The sequence below is a fragment of the Zalophus californianus genome, chromosome 1 (genome assembly GCF_009762305.2).
Source record: "Zalophus californianus isolate mZalCal1 chromosome 1, mZalCal1.pri.v2, whole genome shotgun sequence".
Classification (NCBI taxonomy): Eukaryota; Metazoa; Chordata; class Mammalia; order Carnivora; family Otariidae; genus Zalophus; species Zalophus californianus.
Window position 1 is genome coordinate 82,410,097 of NC_045595.1, and position 23,451 is coordinate 82,433,547.

The 23,451-nt window shown below is 37.0% G+C and overlaps 1 protein-coding gene and 1 pseudogene across 4 annotated transcripts; one reads left to right on the forward strand and one right to left on the reverse strand.

Moving 5' to 3' along the window:
- Positions 1-339: 339 nt before the first annotated feature.
- Positions 340-882, reverse strand: LOC113918846 (annotated as a pseudogene).
- Positions 883-3,515: 2,633 nt separating this feature from the next.
- Positions 3,516-17,452, forward strand: SGO1 (shugoshin 1). 4 transcript variants are annotated; one of them, XM_027585611.2, is made up of 8 exons: positions 3,516-3,657; positions 5,895-6,043; positions 6,125-6,321; positions 9,872-9,939; positions 11,695-11,753; positions 12,736-13,542; positions 15,972-16,158; positions 16,380-17,452. In XM_027585611.2, exons 2-8 carry the CDS (start codon positions 5,902-5,904, stop codon positions 16,495-16,497), a joined length of 1,578 nt encoding a protein of 525 aa, XP_027441412.1. In that variant the 5' UTR covers positions 3,516-3,657; positions 5,895-5,901; the 3' UTR covers positions 16,498-17,452. The 4 variants fall into 4 exon arrangements, with proteins under 4 accessions (XP_027441412.1, XP_027441413.1, XP_027441414.1 ...); XM_027585612.2 differs by having other exon boundaries at positions 16,047-16,158; XM_027585613.2 differs by having other exon boundaries at positions 16,082-16,158; positions 16,380-16,517.
- Positions 17,453-23,451: the final 5,999 nt, after the last annotated feature.

Here is a 23,451-nt window from a genome sequence, read left to right on the forward strand (position 1 = left end):
AGCTGGGGGAATGGCAAGCAGAGGGAGAAGCAGGCTCCTCACTGAGCAAGGAGCCCTTTGCAGGATTCGATCCTAGGACCCTGGTATCATGACCTGAGCCAAAGGCAGACGCTTAACTGACTGAGCCACCCAGCGTCCCTTTAGGATAGAATTAAACATACATTTCTAGCACTTAAAAGATTTTAAGTTGTCAAATATATTTGGATTATATCTTAACCATAGTACTTCACACAATTCATGATTTTAAATAAAAACAAATTAAATCACATCTGAATTTCTAAGCCTAAATATATTGTGATAGTAACACTTGCAATTGTTTCAAAATTACTGAGAAGCATGTTATTTTCTTTAAATGAACTTAGTGTAAAAGGCAGCAAAGAGGTCCTTATAAGGAATATCTGTACCTGGTGACTTGGTCACCAGCATTCAGCAAACTTGGCAAAACCTAGAACACAGCAGTAAGTTCTGTGAGAGGCCGGTGAGGCTGGAACATAACCAGTGGAAGACGATCAATGAAGGTACTGTCACAGCAATTGGAATCGCGAACAGTGATACCGCACAAAGTATGCAACATACATCTGAAAATGAGACATTCCAATTTTTTTGCAAAGCAAAAATCTCCACTTTAATAAATTGATGACACCAGCGGAGATAGGCAGAACCCAAGTGGTGCAGTGAGGTCAGGAAACTACAGGACCCCATCAGTAAGCTAAGTGGTTCCTAAATGGAAACCCCTGCCTCTGAATGTGTTGCCCCTCTGCTAAAATTCTGGAGAGCAACAGACATGAAGATCCACAACAGAAACTGAATCCAGACCAACACAGTGGCTTTCAAAGGGTGGCAGTTATCCCGAAAATACAGCTCTGAAAAAAGCCTCCGCATATTCTTTTTTTTTTTTTTTTAAGAGATGGAGAGTGCAATGGGGGTGGGGTGGGGGTGGACAGAGAGAGGGAGAGAGAGAATCCCAAGCAGGCTCAACCCACTCAGCATGGAGCCGGAGGCTGGGGCTCTGTCTCACAACCCCGAGATGGTCAAAATCAAGAGTCCTCGGCTTAACCAACTAAGCCACCCAAGTGCCCCAAGCCTCCGCATATTCTTTAGGTAAGTGAGCCTAGCAAATCTTTTGGACCGCCACAACTAATTTGTACAAACTGCAACTTCTTGGTTAAGATGCCTTGCAATGTTTTTTTTTTTTTTATTTCTGGCTGCAAATTTTCCACCTTGGCCAGGATGTCGTGTGGTAGGCACGTGACTGCGTGACTGTGCAACTACGCAGTGTTGGGCCACAATGGTGAGGCCAACGCAGGCCCACCAGGGCAGACCTATGGCGGTGTGCACACCGAGTAGCAACTCCAACGTGCCCTGCACATGTGCCACGGCGGCCAGGGCCCCTAACCACTGCCATGGCCACCCGAGTCAACTGCAGAGACTGACGCCACCACCCACACCAGCAGAGCAATTAATGCCGCCGGTTGAGGTTGGCGCAAGCGGCGGGCCAAGACCCTGGGCTGCAGTACAGGCAGTAGCCGTGGCCACCTACCACCAAGCTGGCACACATGTCTGCTCTGATCCTTTCTTCCTGATGCTTCTGCACATATAAGCCACATTGCCCAGAGTAGTAAACTAATGGAAGTGACCTGGCTCACAACACTGGGAGAACAAGTTGTTGGCTAAAAACAGATATTCTAATCTCTTCCACTCAAGCCAAGAAGGCGTGAGGTGAGGCCTAGACAAGGATAAGGATGTGAATGTTAGTTATCTTAAAAAAAAAAAAAAAAAAAAACCTTCATGATGAATCGAATGCCTAAATTCAAAACAATTGCTTAAGTTTCATTTACTTACTCTTCTTTTGTCCCAGTGAATATCTACTAATAGCAAATTGCTAAATAGATGCTGAATACTTTTTTTTTTAAGATTTTATTTATTTGACAGAGCGAGAGAGCACAAGTAGGGGGAACAGTAGAGGGAGAGCGAGAAGCAGGCTCCCCGCCAAGCAGGGAGCCCGATGCGGGGCTCGATCCCAGGACCCTAGGATCATGACCTGAGCCGAAGGCAGACGCTTAACCATCTGAGCCAGCCAGGCGCCCCAATAGATGCTGAATACTTAACTATAAACAGACATATATAGTTCCTAGCCTTATGCAAGTTGAATAAATAGGCAATGAATGACAAGTCACTGCTACACGGGGTACCAAACGAAAAGTGCATGCATGGCACCAGGATGTACAAAGCAAGCTATTAAGGGGGTTTTGGGGACAGATAATTCACCTCTACAATGAGACCTGCAGCATGAATAAGACTAAGTGGGCCCAGGGGGAGGAAAGACTGCTCTTAACAAAACAGCATGGGCAGGGGCACCTGGGTGGCTGAGTTGAGCGTCTGCCTTCGGCTGGGGTCATGATCTGGAGGTCCTGGGATGGAGTCCCATGTCCAGCTCCCTGCTGGGCGGGAGCCTGCTTCTCCCTCTCCTCCCTGCTTGTGCTCTCTTGCTATCTCTGTCACTGTCTCTCTCTCTCTCTCTCAAATAAATAAGATCTTAAAAAAAAAAAAAGAAAAAAAACAGCATGGGCAAAAGTAGCGAGATGAATTACAAGGAAATGAAAGAAAATTCAGAAGAGATGAAACTAGAAACCATAGGGCTCTTTAAAGACCAAACATCTTGAGGAGTTTGAACTCCATCTTAAATGCAGTGGGGAGTCATATAAGTGCTTCATACTCAATCATATTTGCTTTGTCAAAATATCACTCTATGAAGAACACAAGGGAGTGGAGTTTGCGCTCAGAGTAGGTACTGGTACACAGTTCATAGAAAGAGATTAGATATTTGGCTGTAGGGAATATAGTGGGGGTTTGGACGTGAAAAAAATACTTAAAAGGTAGAATTGACAGGACTGGGTGACTGACGGCATGGAAAGGGTGAGGGAGAATAAAAAAATCAATAAGGAAAACTTCCCGGACTTCTGGGTCAGTAGCCGTATGGATGCCAGTGCCATTTCCCGAGGGTTAAAGAGCCAGAGGTGGCCAGACAAAGAACCTGGAGCTGAATATTTCAGATATCTGGAACTTCCAAAATGTGCTTCCTATTTTGGCTTTAAAAGCCCTACCAGAATCCTCTGTGCAGCAGGTCGACTGCTTGAGCGGGCAAACAATCAAGGAGAGTCTTCTCACAAGAGGGAGCCCACGAGTACAGTCTCAAAGACGGGAAGCTGCTAGACTAAAGTAACAGGAAGCTTTTGAATGCCCTAAAATACGCACCCTTAAAGATCTCGCAGCGGCTCCACCCCTAAAAGCCAACGACTCTGAGCAAAAAAGTGCCGGCAGGTCAACGTGCAGACTAGTGACTCCGCCCTCCCGGGACCGGGGAGCCGTAGACACACTCCGGATGTGAATGCTCGGAGTGAGTCACGTGAGGTAGCGCAGTAGGGCGGGACTCTGCTGCGTCCTTCGCAGCGCCGTCGCCTCACGTGACTACCTGCCAGCCAGCCAATGGGTGAGCGCGGCGGAGAATTTCGAATGTGGCCGTGTTAGCCGGCGGGCGACAGTAGACTGAACCTAGACCCGGAGGGACCGAAGCGCGGGATACACCGGCCGAACCGCCTCGCGGAACCTTGGAATGTAAGGAGGAGGGCGACAGCTGCGGCAGAAGTGGTGGCCAAGGTACTGTTTTGGACGTACCTGTGGGAGGAGGGTTTCCGGGCCTTCTTCCGGCAACCCCCACCCCCCGGACTTTACCTGAGCCCACCCGAGAAAGAGGAGGCCACAGGTTTTTCAGGTGTGGAACAGGGGTGTTGTGATCCCTGTTCCTCTATTTTCAGGGGTCTCTCTGTCGTTCCAAGTTCGGTGTCCAAAAGCTCAGGCTGTGGAGTGGGATTGATCCGGTGCCTTTCTGTGTTCATCCACCCGACTTGTGCTTTCCGACGCTCCAATTTCCTCTTAACTACTGGGGTGCCCTAACCTCCTGCCTTGCAGAATTTTGTGGATTAAGTGATGTGTAAAAGCATTTACAGTAGTTAAAAGCCAGGCTTAATGTAAGGGCACACAAACTGGCAGCTGTTCTTTGTGCCGCGCGATACCGTTGACCTCGTTTTGCTTCTTCGGTTATCCTGGAGAAGCTAGCACTCATCAGTGTCCCACCTTGCTGCTTCAGCAGCAGGAATGATGAAAGAATTATGACGGAGATCAAATATTCCAGGTTCGTCTGAATCCAGACCCTATACCTGAATACACACGGACTCTCCTCCCACACTGACCTGTTTTCATTCGCCCCCCCCACCACACCCCCTGTTAATATCATCGGCCTAGACAGGGAACTTCTGATACGGCAGATTTCTTTTGTGATTTTAAGTTGGTTAAAGGTAATAAAGTTTTTTAGGTAAGGCTTTGCTAAACCAACCTGATCAGTTACTTAATCTGTATGGCTCTCAAACATCTCCAGTTCGAACTTCAAAACTTCCATTGTGATACATTGTCTTATACAACCCACTTAACATTAGTGCTTTAAAAAAAAATAGTTGTGCCTGCTCTACTAGAAACATCTCAGTATATGTTGTATCTACACTGTCAGAGAGAAAATAATGAGATTTACAGTATCTGTATTTAACACCCCCAGACACTGTTTAGAGGAAAATAAGTTAAGGCCTGGAGAAAATACTCAAGGAAACGTAAGATTCAGTAAAATATTTGACTAACTTAGAGGAGATGGAGGTATCTTTTGTAGTGTATATGTAGTTGTAGGAAACAAGAATTATTTTTACAATTTTAAGATCTGCAAAGTGCAATCTAGGGTAGAAGATATTCATGAAAAGTAGTTTGATATGCTTAGTAGCAGAATATTGAAGCAAATCTAATTTGCTGCATTAAAAGATTTGAGTATATTTATGTATTAATACACCCAGTAGCATATGCCACTATCAGCACTTGTTTTGCTACTTTTAACTATGTAGAACAATCATTATTTAATGTGTTGTTTGCTATATTCATGACTTACTAGGAGCTAGCAGACCTGAGTTTTAAAAATAACTTTGAGAAAACTGGCATGTTCCCCTGCCTCAGTTCCTATTCTTTCTAGCTCTATAATTGTTATAGTAGCCTATTAAAATTGTATATAGTGCTACATAGTTTAATTAAACCTCTGAAGATCACCTTGACTTTCTTGAGAGTATGTGCTATATCTTAAGTATTGGCTTAAAAGAGTGTGGAAGAAAGAGTTAATCAAGTGACCTAAACTGATTAATAATATAGAGCAGAACTGGAAAACAAAGCCCACATATATGATTACCTCTGAACTAATGCTGTAAGTCTAGTAAACACTAAAACACTAAATGTTAGTCATAAACATTGTAGGAAACATAAATAATAATAACATCAAAATATAATATTAAGTATTTCCCATAATGCCTAGTATATAGTAAGCCCCAGTGAGTATTTGTTAAAGAATAAATAGTGGCGGGTGGGGGGATGGGTTAGCCTGGTGATGGGTATTAAAGAGGGCACGTTCTGCGTGGAGCACTGGGTGTTATGCACAAACAATGAATCATGGAACACTACATCAAAAACTAATGATGTATGGTGATTAACATAACAATAAAAAATTAAAATTATAAAAAAAAGAATAAATAGTGGCATATTACAGAGTCTTTGGGTTGAAATGCATACTTATTAACCTTGCTTATAAAGTACCTGAAGAGGCTAATATTATGCCAAAATATTAATGAGATTTTTAAAAGCTGCAAAATCTAAGTTATTACTAGGTTAGCCATCTTCTTTAAGCTAACGCTACAGTTACTACCTCTATTTAATCCGTTCTCTATGAACAACCTGTGTTTTCAATCTTGTTTTATATTTGATGATATTATCTCTTAGAAAACTTACTTTTTATTGTTTTAAATTCCCAGGCAGAAGATGGCCAAGGAAAGGTGCCTTAAAAAGTCCTTTCAAGACAGTCTTGAAGACATAAAGAAACGGATGAAAGAGAAAAGGAATAAAAATTTGGCAGAGATTGGCAAACGAAAGTCTTTTATAACTGCGCCATGCCAAATAATCTGTAAGAGATTTTCATGTCCTTTTGCATCACTTTTTAAGTTTAGATTTAATACATAATAAAAAAAATGTTATCCTCTTTTAGCCAACACTTCTACACTGCTAAAAAACTACCAAGACAACAACAGAATGTTAGTTTTAGCTTTGGAAAATGAAAAATCCAAAGTGAGAGAAGCCCAAGATATCATCCTCCAACTGAGAAAAGAATGTTACTACCTCACATGTCAGCTACATGCATTGAAAGAGAAACTAACTGCACGACAAACAGAAGAAACTGCTCAGGTATTTTTATTACAAATGGTGAATTTCTTAGGAAAAAATGTGACAGCCATGAATTGGTAATTTAGAACAATTATGTTATTTAAACTAATTACTCATAGCTCTGTTATTAGTGAATTGATTAAAACATCTCTCACCAGTTAAGAAAACTTAAAGCACATACGTGATTGAGGCTTGAGCTTGTATAACTTGGTTCTAAAAGCAGGTAGCAAGACAAGGTACAGAAGAACTAGTTTAGCCTATTGCACTGCTGGTCCCTTCGACTGTTCAGCTAAGTGAATCAAAGATAGCTAAAGGTCTAAAAGTGTTACTTGATGCAGACTAGTCCAGAAGTTTTAATCAGTGGTATAAATCTTACCTTTTCTATGTAGTTTTGTTACATATAGTAAGGTTTTATAAGAACTACCTTAATTTGGGCGGGGGGTATTTAAGTGCTTTTTGAAGAGTCATTTTTACTATGACTTGGTTAAATAAGGAAAACTATACATTAACTGGGTATTAACAGAAACAGTTTACTTTCTTCCTGGTTGGCCATCTGTTTGCTATGCTGGTGAAGACAGTTGTGTTGGCACTTGGGCCAGGAAACCAGAGAAGAAAGCCAGACCATAGTGATTAGGGGATATAGACTCAGGAAAGGAATAAAGTCACCTCTCTGCTGACAGGGGGAATCAGTGAAAGAGTTCTTGCTTCCCTGCACCTAAGATATTTTTTTCTGTGTATGACACACAGAGTGTACATACATATATATGCAATACATGCATATACAGTGTAGCAGAGAATTACCTATAAAGATTTGATATAATTTCCTTCATGTGAGGGGTTAGATTATTTTTAAAAAGGGTTTTTTTTTTTTCCTTCAGAATATAATCTTTCCTAATTTTTTTTCTTTTCCTTGTTTAGTCAACTAGTGAGGAAAAAAAAAAAATCCCTCCAAAGACATTTGAATCTTCCTTTTCCCTTTCCTAAGTTTTTGGTGGAATCACATATAGAATAGTGAAAAATGAGTACCTGATAAGATAATCACAAAAACAGTGGGAAAAATTCTATTATTGCAGGCCTTTTGACATTTTTCAATGATTTTTGAGTATTTATTAAAACATATTATTAGTTGCTGGGCAAAAGTGTTCTTAGCATTTAAAACATCTAAATTTGTTTTCTGCCATATACTTGCTACATGTGTCACTCTCTCTCAACCATCATTCTATACTCCTGCTTCCATGCTTATCAAGTCAATTTATCAGTGATGGAAAAGCTTAAAATGTTTTAATAAGAAGAATGTTTTTCTTGCCTGACAATAGTTAGCTTATAGGGATTAATCACAAAGTAATTTCTAATAGGCTTTTCTTCCTTAAATTTTATAATGAATCTTTTTAATAACTTGTTATTAAATTATATTATTCTGGGGACGCCTGGGTGGCTCAGTCAGTTAAGCGTCTGCCTTCGGCTCAGGTCATGATCTTAGTGTTGTGGGATCGAGTCCTGCATTGGGCTCTGTGCTCAGCGGGGAGTCTGCTTTTCCCTCTGACCTTCCCCCCTCTTGTGCTCTTTCTCTCTCTCAAATAAATAAATAAAATCTTTAAAAAAAAAAGTCTAAAAAAATAAAAATAAATTATATTATTCTGTAGTTAAATATTCTCCTTTATTTACCTTCAGTAATACTACTATTTAAATTTAGAACATGAGCTATCCTGAAAATAAATTGAAGACTTTTAACAGGATTAAATTTCTAGTTGTTTTGTTTCTCTTGAACAGTTTTAACCTTTCGTAATGTCAGCATCTTATATGTGCATCAAATTAAAAAAAACAGCTGAATTAGAGTGATCTCTAAGGAATCTGTCTGGAGCTTTCACCTTCCTGATACAAATCTCCAAATCTGCCTGTGTCTATGCTGTTCTTCATCTTTCCTCCTGTCACAGTGGCAGAAGTACCTCTGCTCCTATGGAAGGCTGAGCCCTCCCCTGTCCATCAGATTCCCTTTTTCTCATCTCTAGGACTTTGCTCCTAAAAGTTTGTGCTCTTTCAACAGGTATTTCCCTCTTGGCTGAATCATTCTGGCCATCATACAAATGTGCTTTAGTATCTCTTCCCTTAAGAGGAAAAGAAAATAAATGAAACCTCTCCTGGTTTCATATCCCTCTACTCATTTCTCTGCTTCCCTTCACAGCAGAACTTTAGCAGAGAGAACAGTGCACTTACTGTCTTCACTTCCTCAGCTTCCATTTACATTTGAACTTACTCTTACCTGGCTTTTATCCCCATCGTTCTATGGTCACTGTGCCAGGTGCCCACAACCCCCATTTTTAGTGGCCACTTTTTCTTCTTGACCTTGAAGTAATAAACAACATACTTTGATCTCTCAGCTTTCTTACTCTCATACTCTCCTGGTTGTCTTACCTTTCTGACCGTTCCATGTCAGCCTCCTTTGCTCGCTTCTTCTTTACTTTCAAATGTCAATTGTCCTAGACCCATCTTATCTTCTCCCCCTCCCATGGCTTTAAATACTATCTGTCTGCTGATGACTTCCAAATTTATAGCTCAACACACACACACAACTACTTTTTGATATATCTATTTAAATACTTATAAAGGATCTCAAACACATTTTGTACAAAGTACAACTCTTTATTTTCCCTCTTCCAAAGATATTGTATACTTCTGCCTCGTCTGGAGTCCTATTCATCTCATAAAACAACCTATCCATTTGCTCAAGTCAACCAAAGAGGCTTCCCTCTCCCTCACTGTCCCCACCTCCACCCCTATTCAGTCTCAGCACACTTTGTTCTCTTAACACCTTCCACTGGGCTTTACCTCTGTAGCCATAGGACTCAAGTCCTAGCTAATATGAATGTCTTGCTAGATTTACTACAATGACTTCCTAACTCCTGCTCTTGGCCCCTTTCAATCCATGTTTCACACAGTGGCCAGACTGATCTTCTTAAAACTTAGATCATTTTACTTTCCTGCTTAACATTTACATGACTTCCCATCACACTTAGACTAAAATCCAAACTCATGACTCCCAAGCTCCACATTATGTGGCCTCTGTGCGCACATGCCGTACTGTTCTCACTATGAGACAGGTCATAGATGACTCCAGCTACAATGGCCTTTCTTTTCTAAACACAGCAAGGTTTTTCCTACACCATGACTTGTATTTGCTGTTTCTACCACTTTTTCTTTCCCTGCTCTTTCAATGGCTGGCTCCTCTGCATTCTTTAGATTTCAGATGAAAGTCACCCTAAGAGAACCCTCCAAACTCAAGTACTCTGTCACTTCAAGTCTGAGTATTTCCTTCATAGCAATTTATCAATATCTGAGATAATTATTTATATATCTCTTTCCCTTCATTTTAAATTTTTCTATCCCTACACTAGAATGTAAACTTTATGAGGGTTGGACTTAAATCTATTTTTAAGCTGCTATAGATCTAGTTCCTAGAACAGAGCCTGACACCATATAGAGTGCTCATATGTTTTTATTGTTAAATAAATGAATGCTTTGTTATGAATATTTCAATTGTACCACCGTTTTCTTTGTTTTAATATATTAACAGAACCAGGAAATATGTCCCTCTGGAATGGACTCCAATAGTGACAACAACTCTGGGGATTTATTTGTGAAGTTAGTATCAAATTTCATTATTGGGGGGTGGGAGGGATGGGGTGGCTGGATGATGGACATTGGAGAGGGTATGTGCTATGGTGAGCACTGTGAATTGTGTAAGACTGATGAATCACAGACCTGTACCCCTGAAACAAATATTATATTTTAATAAAAAAATTTCATTATTATGATTACTAATATCAAGAAAGATTTAATTCTGTGATGCATTTATGAAAGAAAATTTGCATAATATAGATTCTTGTGTTTGGAGTCTGATGTTTTCTCTACTAAAAATGTATTTGAAAAAATATGATACATTGATATTGTTACATTTAGCCGAGCCAAAACTTTGTTATGTTTATTTTTTTGATGTCTAGGAATAAGGTGGTTATTTAAATATAACTGAATTTTTTCAGTTATATTTTTCTTAGATATGTTTTTATTCTAAGGATTGGGTATTCAAATGATGGTATTTTGCCAGTACTACAAATAGTCTGGTTTAGAAATGAAATATAATAAAACATCATGTTTAACACAGCTATCACCCTGTCTTGCTAATCCAATTCATTCCTAAATATAGTCAGACCCCCATATACCGTCCTCCCCTTCTGTTAGATCAAGTATACTTTGCTTATGAATTACTGAGATATAATTATACGTAGTAAAATGCACAGATCTTAATTACACAGTTTAATGAGTTTGACTAACGTATACACCTGTGGAACCAAAATCTCAATTGTTATAGAGAGCACTGCTGTCACTCTAGCTGGGCTTTCTTAGTTTCAGCATTATTGACACCTTAGGCCAGATCATCCTTTGTTGTGGAGGGCTATCCTAAGCATTGTGGGACATTTAGCAGCATCCTTGGCCTCTACCACTAAATGTCAGTGGCACTTCCCTCCGCCAGTTATGAGAAGCAAAAATGTCTCCAGACAGTGCCACGTATCCATATAATTATCCCCAATTAGAACCATTGCCATAAGCCATCTCCTCCTATCCCTTTCAAGTCTATGCCCTTCTCTTCACAAAAGTAATCACTAAGATGCTTTCTATCCCCACATTAATTTTAATCATGAATAGTTGAAAATAGTTGAACTGTAAGATCTGACAAAATATTTATGTAATGGTCAAAAAGTAAGATAGGGTAATTGACTTTTTATAAGAGTCCTGAAATTGTTAGTTACCATAACTGTTACCTAAACCTGTATTTAATTTTCAATGTCTAGAGGGAAAAATTCTCTATAGGGAATAAAGAATAAAATTAGGGTAAAACAGCCAGTAATGGTATTAAAGCATAAAGAAAATTGTTTCATGAGCCAAAGGGGGACAAGATTTTTAAAATAAATAGGATTAACTTTAGAGGGGTCAGTAGTTAGGCATCATAAAAATATAAACTACCAAGAAAAGAAAAAAGATCATAGCTCAGCTAATGATGAAGCAGGCTGATAAAGAGTTGAGTAATCAAATTGCATTTCTATAATAGATTTTATGAGTCAATACCGAATGGCTGTTTCTCCAGGTAAATGAAATTATGAGTTATGGCATGTCTTCATTGGTAAGGTAGTTCTTCCAGTGGGAGTTGAATGTCAGTCATAACAAACCAGCCTCCATATAATCAGCATAAATGTTTTTTTTTCTTTGAAACTGAACAGATACACTGATTTAAAATAGAATTATGAAATGATACTAAAGAGAAAATTTTAATTTTAAGAAAATCTTAAATTTGTTTTTATTATAAAATTGTTAAATAAATTTCTATTTTTCATTGGCTAGACAAGTTCCTCTTCAGGAAGCTCACCTTCCAGGACAAGGAGAATCATTCCAAATAGAAGGTAATTCAAGGAAAAATCTAAAAATACTATTAAGGGCAAGATGAGATCTTTGGGAACAAGTAACAAATTTCTCTAGTATTTTTTTAACTTTTTAAAATTTGCTCATCTGGCATTCTTCTGCTCAAAGCAAATCTGTTTATTTTACACGGAATAATAACAGTTTTAAAATACTTCCATTTATTTTGCCAAATCTATAATCAGCTATAAACGGCTGCAATTTACTGAGCCCTACTATGTGCCAAGCTCTGTGTTAGCCATTTTACATACATTCTGTCACTTGACCCTCACAACAACCTTGGACTGTAGGTACAGTTGGTCCCATTTTATATAGACTCAAAGAAGTAAAGTTCTCACAAGAAGTGGCTCGAATGGTAAAAGCTAGTGTTTAAACTCAAAGCTGACCTCCAAAGCCACGCCATTCTTTCCACTTCTAAATTGACATGTCCCTGTTCTCAAATATCAATCCTTTCTACTTGAACTAAGGGATAGCATTTGAATAAGCAGAACCAAATATCCTCACTTTTCCTAAAAATACAGATTATATTTCTTACCTGAAGGGCTTTGCAATTATCCCAATCTTACTCATTTTCAAAGAACACCTTAGCTCCCATTTTCTCAAGTGTACTTGTACTACTATAAAATAGAGGTTCTTTTCCACTGAATGCCACACACACAGATACATAGAGCCTACTAGTTTTTCTTGAAACCTTTAAATCAGGACACAGAGAACCCCCAGTTAGAATATTTTTAAAGGTTATATAAGAGTCTTTCACAAGTCAGATAGAAGCCATCAATTGATCATTGCCAAATAAATAGATGGCAGTATTAAGTTGCCCAGGTTTGTATTTACTTAGAGACAATGTGGAGAAACTACAGAATGACTTTTCATCTATTCCATTTTTAATTTTGAGTTTTAAGATTGCTGAAATTGAAGTTTTCATAAAGTAAAACTATTTTTCTCATTTTTTTTTTAAATTCTCAGAGCAAATACCTGTTTCTCAAGATAGACTGGGATTTGATTTGGATTCAGATGAAGATAAGTCTGCTGATAATGTCTTACCTAGAACTGTATCTGTCCGTAGAAGTTTAAAGAAACATCTCAACAATCTGTGTCAGTTCAATACCTTGGATGATTTTGAAATCAGTCATTTCTCAGTGCAGCCCTTTGAATCTGAAAGATGGGTAGACCCACTAGTAAACATGCACATAACAGAAAATGTAGAACAAAGTGTTTGTCAATGGAATAAGGATCAAATTAACTTATCACCAAAGCTGAATGACCCAGGAAGACCTGCTAAAACAAAAGAAAACATTTTAGAATATAAATTTGAACAAACTGAAAATAAGCATAGAGGTGCACAAGGAAGAAAAGGAGAAGAGAAAAGAAAAACTAACAGAAGGAGAAAATCGAAATCTGTATCAAAGTATAAAGGGAGCAAAAGTGAAAACAAAAAAGCTGTTTCCAAAAAAAAGTTGGATAAATCTGTCATTTCCAGTGATGCTTACAATTTTAACTTGGAAGAGGGTATTCATCTCACTCCTTTCCGACAAAAAATGAGCAATGATTCTAACAGAGAAGAAAACAACAATGAATTTGAAGTGAGCGTCTGTGAATCAAGTGGTTCAGGAGATGATTCTGATGACCTCTATTTGCCCACTTGCAAGTACAGTCAAGATCTCTCCAGTGAATCAGATAGGAGCCCAGTCGCCAGGTCTCGACCTAAAAGAGCACTAAAATACAGGGATGAAAAAGAAATGGAGGATTCTAAGCTTACAAAAACTCCTATAAGTAAGTGATCTACTTATTTGCCTGCATTTTTAATGTTTATAATAAATGATCACTCCTGATGCTTATATGCTATACTTACCATCTGTTTCTCTGGGGGAGATTAGAGACTTGCCATCTGTCTCTGGGGGATGTTCCAGTCTTATTAAACAATGGGGACCTGGGATGGAAATCACAATTGTATGGCTATGACCTACTTTAAGCTAATTTAAATCTTCTTTAAAAACAAATACTACTTTTTACAGAGAAAGCATTTTTACTTTTAGTAAATGAAGCCTTTCAACATAAGGTAAAACTTTTTGGTGGAGTTAGGTTGAATTAAAATATCTTTTATACACTCACCTGAAACAGGCCCTTGAAAATGAAATCAAATTTGAATCCAGTGGCCTGTCATTTTAATGGCTTTGCTTCATATTCAATTTGACAGGAACCATGATTATAAATTGATTCATTCTCGGTAATGAAAGGTGGCTAGACCAAACTTTTTCCTCAGTTGATGGGCTTAGTATTCTTCTCTAAGGCATTTGTAAGACATCTAAAAACTGTGGCTTAGAAAAATCTTGCTTTTATTAGATCAAAAGTAGGCATGGTTCAAAAGTTGATGATAGAGCCTGCATCTGCCCACAAAGATTCTTATCTGGAAAATTTAGTGTGGTTAAACTAATTTGTATGGTCAGGTTGTAGCATTCCCAAAACATTGTCATGCTATTTCATTTGATATTCAGAAAAACTCTATGAAGGGGCACCTGGGTGGCTCAGTCAGTTAAGCGTCTGCCTTCAGCTCAGGTCATGATCTCAGAGTCCTGGGATCAAGCCCCACATTGGACTCCCTGCTCAGTGGGAAGCCTGCTTCTCCCTCTCCCCCTGCTTGTGCTCTCTCTGTCAAATAAATTAAAACCTTAAAAAAAAAAAAAAAAAAACTCTATGAAGTGTAGGTACCACCATGTTTGTATTGTTTATAAGGAAACTTAAAACCTAAAAAATTTAAATGACTTTCCAAGGTCAACCAGTTAGGCAGTGGTAGTATACAGATGTGTTTTTTTTAATATGCTATAATAATGTTACAAAATCAAACAAGATTGGCAAAATGTTGGTAATTATTGAAGCTAGGTAACTGGGGTTCCATTATTATTGTTGTCTCTGTATTTGTGTATCCTTGAAATTTTACACAGTAAGTTTAAAAAAAATTACACTCTAATATAGTGTCACTCAGAGTTTAATCCCCAGATCATCAGCATTACCATTATGTGAAACCTCTTAAAAATGCAGAATCTGAGACCATACCCTTGAATCAGAATCTGCATCTTTTTAACAAGTTCCCCGGGGAATGTGTGTGTGTGTGTGTGTGTGTGTGTGTGTGTGTGTGTGTGTGTGTATACATACGTGTACACACACACACAAATCTATATATATATATAAATTTTCAGAAGTACTGTTCCAGACTATAGCAACTGATCGGATGTTGCTTAGCCATATTTTCCAAACTAAAAGTTGGAATAATTAGTATAATACAGTGTACTTATGTGGGGACAAAAAAAGACAGTATTTGAAACCTAGATAACCCTGGTTGCTAAATATAGGCATTTTACAGTTAGAGTTTGACTACGAAAAACAGTTTGCCTTTTAAAGCTGTGTGAAGAGATTGTCTTACAGGGTCCTTCTGTGTGCTGAGTACCTGTCACGCAATACAGATCTAGCTCCAAAGTAGAATAACTTGGATGCTTATGATAAGAAAAATATTGGGTAACTTTTTTAACATATTAGCTTTACCAGAGGGAACCCTTTTCCTGCTGGTCTCCACAGAGGTAGAATTCTCATTTAATAAAGTGAGTTTAAGTGGCTTTTTTTTTTTTGAAGATTTTATTTATTTATTTGACAGAGAGAGAGACAGCGAGAGAGGGAACACAAGCAGGGGGAGTGGGAGAGGGAGAAGCAGGCTTCCCGCTGAGCAGGGAGCCCCATGCAGGGCTCGATCCCAGGACCCTGGGACCATGACCTGAGCTGAAGGCAGATGCTTAACGACTGAGCCACCCAGGTGCCCCTAAGTGGCTTTTTAAGACTATAGAAAGCCACTTGATAAATTTTGGTATTGAAAAAGATGGAGGCCTTAATGATTCTACAGAGCAAGGTGGAAGTAAAATGCAATTCCATAATTGAAAGTAATTCATTATGCCCACATTATCATTAAAGAATTATAATTTTTTTAAGAATTTTAAGTTTTAGTAACTTGTTGTATCAGTTCTTCACATCCACAGTAATATTTCAGTGTTATCTGGGATGATAAAATGATGAATGGGTTAAAAAAAAATCTGTATTATAAAATGTTGGATTTGTATATGTTTAGGTGTGTAACTGCACACAATTTTAGTTCCTGTGGTTTTTTTTTCTTTCTTTCATTTGGAACCATATTCAGTAAAAGTTAATTTTCATAGGTGCACTACCTAAAACTCACCGCTCACCTCATTTTAGCCTGAAGGATATCACCAATGTCCCCTTGTATCCTGTAGTGAAAATCAGAAAACTTTCTCTTTCTCCAAAAAAGAAAGAAAGCCCAGCAGTGTCGCTGCCTAAGCGCAGGTGTGCAGTCAGTATGAACTATAAGGAACCCACGCTTGCTTCGTAAGTATTTGATTTGTGGGACCCCACCTCTAATGATACATGTGGGGGGAGTAAGGTTTGGAGCTTTGTTCAAGAATGAGTCTTGTTGAAATAAAAAATTTTGATTAAAAACTGAAGTGGGAATATTAGCACTGGCATATTTTACAATAACTTTATATTGAAGAGTGAGTTAGTATTGGGATGTTTATAATTATGCTTAAGAGTTCTTTTTACCCTTATAGGAAACTGAGAAGAGGAGACCCTTTTACAGATTTGTGTTTCTTGAATTCTCCGATTTTCAAACAGAAAAAGGATTCCAGACGCAGTTCTAAAAAAAAAAGTATGAAGCAAATACAGTGAAGTGTTTGTTGGATGCTGTTTAAATTCATCCTATTACACTTCCTTCTATCTCTCCAAGAGAGAATCTCTAAGATTGTACACAATAGGATTGAACTGTTGCCATGGAATATTCTTTGACTGAACTCTAGATCACGGAAATTTCTTCAAAACTGTACTTCAAATGTGATGCTTTTTTTTATACCATTAATAAATTTGGTTTATTTTTTCTTTTAAATATAAATAACTGGACTTAAGCCCTATTTCTTAAACTACCTAAAACTTAGTTTTACTCAGAATGTATCTTCTGCAAAAATTTTAGAAATGAGTAATCAAATTAAGATGTTTTAATTACAAGCTTCTGGTGCCTTTATTTTTCCCTTAAGTGGAAAATACTAGAATGAATGATTTTTGGACAGGCCAAGGATCTTTTGAAACTCTTTATATAATATTTGAATAAAATAAATCCTTGGCATGCATAGTAGGGTATACCCTAAGTTGTTTGCGGATCCCTTATACCACTGTTGTATTTAAAATTTCAAATAAAATGTGAGATCCTTATTAAAGAATTAATGGTTGCTTAGGCTCAGGGACTAGGTAAGTGACTAGCTCTGAATACCAAGCTGTGTGGGTTCATTGTTCAGTGATACCTCAGCAAAATCACAAATTGTTATGTCTTGGACTTTGAGGATAGTTCCCTAATTAGTGGTTACCATGTTGGGGTCAATGCAGATAAAGAACATTTCCATCACCACAGAAAGCTCTCTACTGGGTGACTGCATTTTTAATATTTCTGTATTCTTGCTGTAGCATTTGTCCATAGACTGTTAAGAATTGTTTTATATTTTAACATTTTACATGAATGTTATATTGTATATATTTTTTTGCAACCGAGTTTTAACTCACCATTATTTTTGAGATTTATCCATGTTGGCAGATGTAGATTATTTTCATCGTTGTACAGTATTTTATTATATAAATAAACGACTTATTCTTTTGAGAGATAATTTGCTTCCACTTTTTTCATGATTACAAGTTAGTGCTGCGGTGAATATTCTACATTCTTGCACACATGTGAATAAGTTTCCATGGAGTTGATACCTAGAAGGGGAGTTGCCCTCTAAAGTGGTTGTACTAATTTTCCTGACACAAGAAGTGTATCACTGTCCTGTCAGCAACATGTAAGTTCCAGTTTCCCCACACACTATCACTTGGTATTATTGGACATTGAAATTACCTATGGCAATGAATGTGAAATGGTTTCTCTTTAATTATTTATTTTATCTCATTTGAGTTCATTACTTGTGAGAATTCAAGTGTTTATTGGTCACTCATTCCTTCTATGAATTGCTTATTGTGTACTTTGCCCACTTTTTAGCTAGCCTTTTTCTTAATAGAATGGGCTCTTTATATATCCTAGATAGTATTCCTTGTCTTTATTTACATGTGCTATAACTGTTTCTACTTTATTTTTACCTTATGTTTTTTTGATGTTCAGGAATTTTAAATATTGATGTCCTCTATCACCTTTTCCCTTAAGGTTTTTCTCTAAAATCTGTAGTTTTTCTTTTTCACTTGGGTCTTTAAACCGTTTGGTATTTTGTCAAATGGGGATCTGATTTTATTTCATTTTCCATGAGAATAGCCCATTGTCCCAGCACTATTCATTGATTAATCTATCTGCTGACCTTGCCACTGAAGTTTCTTTCTGTTGGTTTATTTGTCAAACAATGGGCTGGGTACTGTATAGTCACATTTTTTTGTTTGTAGTTTAGTGGTAAAATATTTTGATCATTTTTAAGTGTATAGTTCAGTAGCATTACATACATTCATACTGTCCATCACCATCACCATTATCCATCTGCAGAACTTTTTCATCATCCCAAACTGAAATCCTGTACCCATTAAACAATAACTACCCATTTACCCCACCCCCCCATCCCCTAGTAACTATTCTACTTTCTGTCTCTATGAATTTGACTATTCCAGGTACCTCATATAAATGGAATCATACAGTACTTGTCCTTTTGTGTCTGGCTTATTTCACTTATCCATGTCTGCACCTAACAGAATTTCATTCCTTTTTCAAGTATTCAAGTGCTAGAATACTGAGTAGTATTCCATTGGGTATATGTAGCAGATTTTATCTCAGTGGACATCTGGGTTGTTTCCACTTTTTGTCTATGTGGTAATACAAAGATCTATTCGAGTTCCTGCTTTTAATTTTTAAACATATACCCAGAAGTAGAATTGTTTATTACATGGTAATTCTCTATTTTGATGAACCAACATACGTTTTCTAGAGTGGCTGCACCATTTTATATTCCCACCAGCAATGCATAGGGGTTCCAATTTTTCCATATCCTTGCTAATACTTGTGGGTTTTTTCCACAATACCTATCCTGTTGGTGTGAAGTGGCATCTCATTGTGGTATATTGACTTGCATTACCTTAATGATTAATGATGTTAAGCGTCTTTTCATATGCTTATTGTCCATTTGTATACCTTCAGAAAAATGTCTGTTCAAGTCCTATGCCTGTTTTTGAATTGGGTTGTTTTTGTTGTTGAATCTTAGGAGTTCCTTAAACATTCTAGATATTAATCCCTTATCAGATATGTGATTTGCAAATGTTTTCCCCCATTATGTGGGTTGGCTTTTTATTGTTGGAGTATCCTTTGATGCACAAAAGTTGTTAATTTTGATTAAGTCCAGTTTATCAGTTTTTCCTCTCATCTTTGCTTTTGATTGTTATACCCAAGAAATCATTGTCAAAGCCAATGTCATAAAGTTTTTCCTGTACTTTTTCTTGTCACATTTGTTTTTAAAGAAATAGATGGAATTGGTTTGCTAATATTTTGCTTAGGATTTTTTATACCTATGATCACAAGTAAAATTTGCCTATATCCTTTCCCGTATATATTTTTGGTAGCAAGGGCCATACTAGCCTCATAAAATTAGTTGAGAACCTTCTCTTTTTGCTCTGTGGAACAAATTGTTACCAATTCAGGTTTGGTAAAACTTGCCATTAGAACTATTTTATCCTGTGTTTTATGGGCAAATTTTTGTCTTGGTTTTTTAAATGATTATAAATTCTCTAATCCTTCTTGATTCTATTTAGCTAAATTACCCTTTTCTTAGGAATTGCATATTTCTTTGTTTTTAATGTTATAGTATTTCTTCAATTTTTCAAATCTCTGTACTATCTAGTTATGTCACTTTTTTATTGCCTATTTGTGCCTGCTTTCTTTTGTACTGAATCTATTTTGCTAGTTGTTAATCTTTTCCATTTTGTTAATCTTTTCAAAAGACCAGCTTTTGTTGATCCTGTTTTTTCATTTTCTACTTTATTAATTTCTGCTATTATTTTCTGTTCACATTCTTTGGGTTTATGTTGTCATTTTCTAACTTCTATCTAGCTCCTTGATGTCTAGCCTTCCTCTTTTTTAAAGACTGTAATTTTAAGTAATCTCTCCACCCAATCAATATAGGACTCAAACTCTTTTGAGTCCTGACTCTAAGATCAAGAATTGCATGCTCCACTGACTGAGCCAGCCAGGTGCCACTAGTCTTCCTTATTAACCAAGTTTTTAAAGGCATACATTTTTGCCTCTTAAGTTTTACTGCATGACCTCTTCAGTGTGTTATATATATATATATGTATATATATATATATATATATATATATCCTTAACTTTGATTTCAAAGGCGCCTTCAGGTGTTTTTTAACTTTCTGATTTCTTTTTTGACCTATCAGTTATGTAAAATCATTTTCTTCATACCAAAGTGGAGATTTCTGTTGTTATTCTTTGTTATTGACTTCTATTCTTTCTGTAATACATCAAAAGATTATTTGTATGGTGTTGATTCTTTGGTATTTGTTAAATCTTTTATGAGTAGTAAGTTGTCAAATTTTACAAATGTTTAAGTGTGTGCTAGAAAAAAACTAGTTCTCTAATTGTTGAATGTAATGTATAACGTTTTCAAATTTTTCATAGCTTTACCAATTTTTTGATTGTCTTCATCATTTGCTAAAAAAAAAAGTATAACATCTTCCACAAAATTTCTGGATTTATTGATTTCATTTTCCTAGTGAACTGTTCCTTTTATCGCTGTTGTAGTCACTTTTTCCCTCATAATGCTGTTTTAATATCTTATATAGCTAAGGCAACTTATATATGGTTAATATTTTCCCGTATATAGTTAAAATTAGTATTTTTACTACATCATTTTTCTTTCCATTTCTTTAAGCCTTCCTATGTTAATGTTTTAGATGTATCTCATTAATGAGCATATTACTAGATTTTTGGTTTTGGTCCAAACTGAATTGTCATCTTTTACCTAGCAAATTAAGTCCATTTATTTTGATAACTCCTATGATTTATTTCTATCAAATATTTTTATGCTATCTACTCTGCCTTCTTCTTCTTTACGGTTTACCACTGGATTGGTGGCGTTGTCTTTATTTCTACTTTTATTAAACGGCTATCCTGGGGTGCCTGGGTGGCTCAGTCGTTAAGTATCTGCCTTCGGCTCAGGTCATGATCCCAGGGTCCTGGGATCCAGCCGCGCATAAGGCTCCCTGCTCTGCGGGAAGCCTGCTTCTCCCTCTCCCACTCCCCCTGCTTGTGTTCCCTCTCTGGCTGGCTGTCAAATAAATAAAATCTTTAAAAATAAAATAAAATAAATGGCTATCCTGATACGGCTTTATTTGTACACTTGACTTTCCAAAGTCTAAGTTTCTGAAGCATTTATAAGTCATTTTGATGAGGGCCAAATTCTTTTTTCTAGAAACAAATTTAATTTTTCCCCCTCACTCTTGTTGATGTAGATTGACAGTTACTTCCCCCAACATTTCATTTTCTTATGGTCTTAATTTTGCTGTTGAGAGAAGTCTTGTCTAATCCTTGCTCATATTTTGTTAACTTATCCTAAGCATTTCATACTGTTGATTTAATGTAAATGTATTTTTAAAATTCATTTTCACTTGCTGGCTGCTAGTTTATGTAAATGCAATTGATTTTCATATATAGACCTTGCTAAATTCACTCACTAGTTTTATTATCTTTATGTAGATTCCTTAGAATTTTTTAATGTACATTACCTTATTGTCTACAAATAAAGACAGTTCACTTCTAACTTGTATGCCCTTTCTTGCCTAACTGCACTCACTAGAACCTCTGCTATAATGTTAAATCAAAGTAATGAGAGACATCTTTGCCTTGATCTCAACCTTGGAAGCATTTGGTTTTTCAGCATTACTGTGATGTTGGCTGTAAGTTTTTATTAATAACCTTTATCATACTGAGGAAGTTTCCTCTTTGCTAGTTTTTCTATTAAATTATGAATGGGTGTTGAGCTTTGTCAAATGCTTTATCTGCATCTATTGAGATGAATGTGTTTTGTTCTCCTTTATGCTATTCATATAATTAATGAATTTTCAATGTTAAATCAACCTTGACTTAATCAGATGCACCCCACTTGGTCATAACCTCTTATAATTTTTATATATTGCTGAATTCCATTTGCTAGTATTTTGTTAAAGATTTTTGCACCTGTGTTCGGAGGGTTGTGTTGTATAGTTTTCTTAGAATTCTTTTCCTGGCTTCGGTATCAGGGTAACAATACTGGCCCTCATAAAATGATTTCAGAAGACTTCCCACATCTGTTTTCTAAGTTTGTGTAGGATTGATACTTCTTGGTCCTTACACCTAAGACCTGTGTATTTTATTATATGTATTTTATATGATATTGTGTTGTAGTGCATGTTTATTGTTAATTATACTTCAATTTTTTTTAATGTTAAAAAATACAGGAGGGGATGTTGAGCTTTCCACAAAACAAGCTACAACTATACAAGTGTGAGTATGTTGAGGAGTAGAAGCAGTCCTGGCACAATGAATTAATAACATTGTATGGGGAAAAAAGGTCTGAATTAAAACTTGGTCACAAGATTTATATAAACCATGTGTGTATTCTATTCAACTCTTTAAAAAACAACCAACATTAACCAAATTTAGGCACTTTCTTATAACCGTTTGCCTATCCTGTTGCTGTACTGCCCTACTGGACAAAAAGGCAGATTTTCTGTTCTTAGGTATTTTCAAACATAAATAGGATACCCATCTCTTAACTGTAGAAAATGGGTAGTTAACAGCAAAGAATAGAGACCAGTGAATTTTAGAAAGGGCCCCAAAACCAAGTAAAGTGGTATGCAGAAAGTGCATATGCATGAATACGTGCATGATTTTGAGAAGATTCCTACTTTCCAACAAATTCTCCAAGGGATTTCTCCTAAAGAACTTCAAACCTACATAAATTAAAACTGACAACCTTCAGTTCAGCTCAGAAAATTACACACACACACACAATTAGTGGTGTTGTTTTCCATCTTTTTAAACTAATTCTGCCAAGGTTGTGTTGGACTTCCCAATAACAAGAGGGAATAGGAACACTGATTTTTGTATTCCTTGCTTTTCTCTGCCTTGTTGAAATATACTGCTTTTTAGTAAACCCAGAGAAAATCTCCAGCTTTGTCTATGTTAACTTTTTTCCACAAAAAAAGTAAAGATGCTCCCATAAAGAAACCAAGGCATAAATATACATAAATTACATTGGAAAACTTTTCATGATACTTACTGGTGTTCCCTCACCTCCTCTCAGCATCTTCCGTTTACTTTGTTGAAGCTCTCCCTTCAAAGTATTGTTTCTGCTTTGCTAAGAGGAGAATGCTAGTTAACGAGGGCTGGCGAAGACCAGGGCGGAACATTATGGAAAAAGTCACGGGCTGCCTCCAACAAACCTGCCTTGTACAGCTCTTAGAATCTCTTAAAACAGTGAGGGTTGGTCTGAAGACTATCAGCTAAAAGGGGTGACACAGGGGTGCCTGGGTGGCTCAGTCGTTAAGCGTCTGCCTTTGGCTCAGGTCATGATCCCAGGGTCCTGGGATCAAGCCCCACATTGGGCTCCCTGCTCCGCG

Excerpts from the sequence above, each read along its gene's own strand:
- SGO1 (XM_027585611.2), top strand. The coding sequence starts at position 5,902 with ATGGCCAAGGAAAGGTGCCTTAAAAAGTCCTTTCAAGACAGTCTTGAA. Across the intron at positions 9,940-11,694 it reads TCTGGGGATTTATTTGTGAA|ACAAGTTCCTCTTCAGGAAG; the intron begins GTTAGTATCAAA and ends TTCATTGGCTAG. Across the intron at positions 11,754-12,735 it reads AGAATCATTCCAAATAGAAG|AGCAAATACCTGTTTCTCAA; the intron begins GTAATTCAAGGA and ends TTAAATTCTCAG.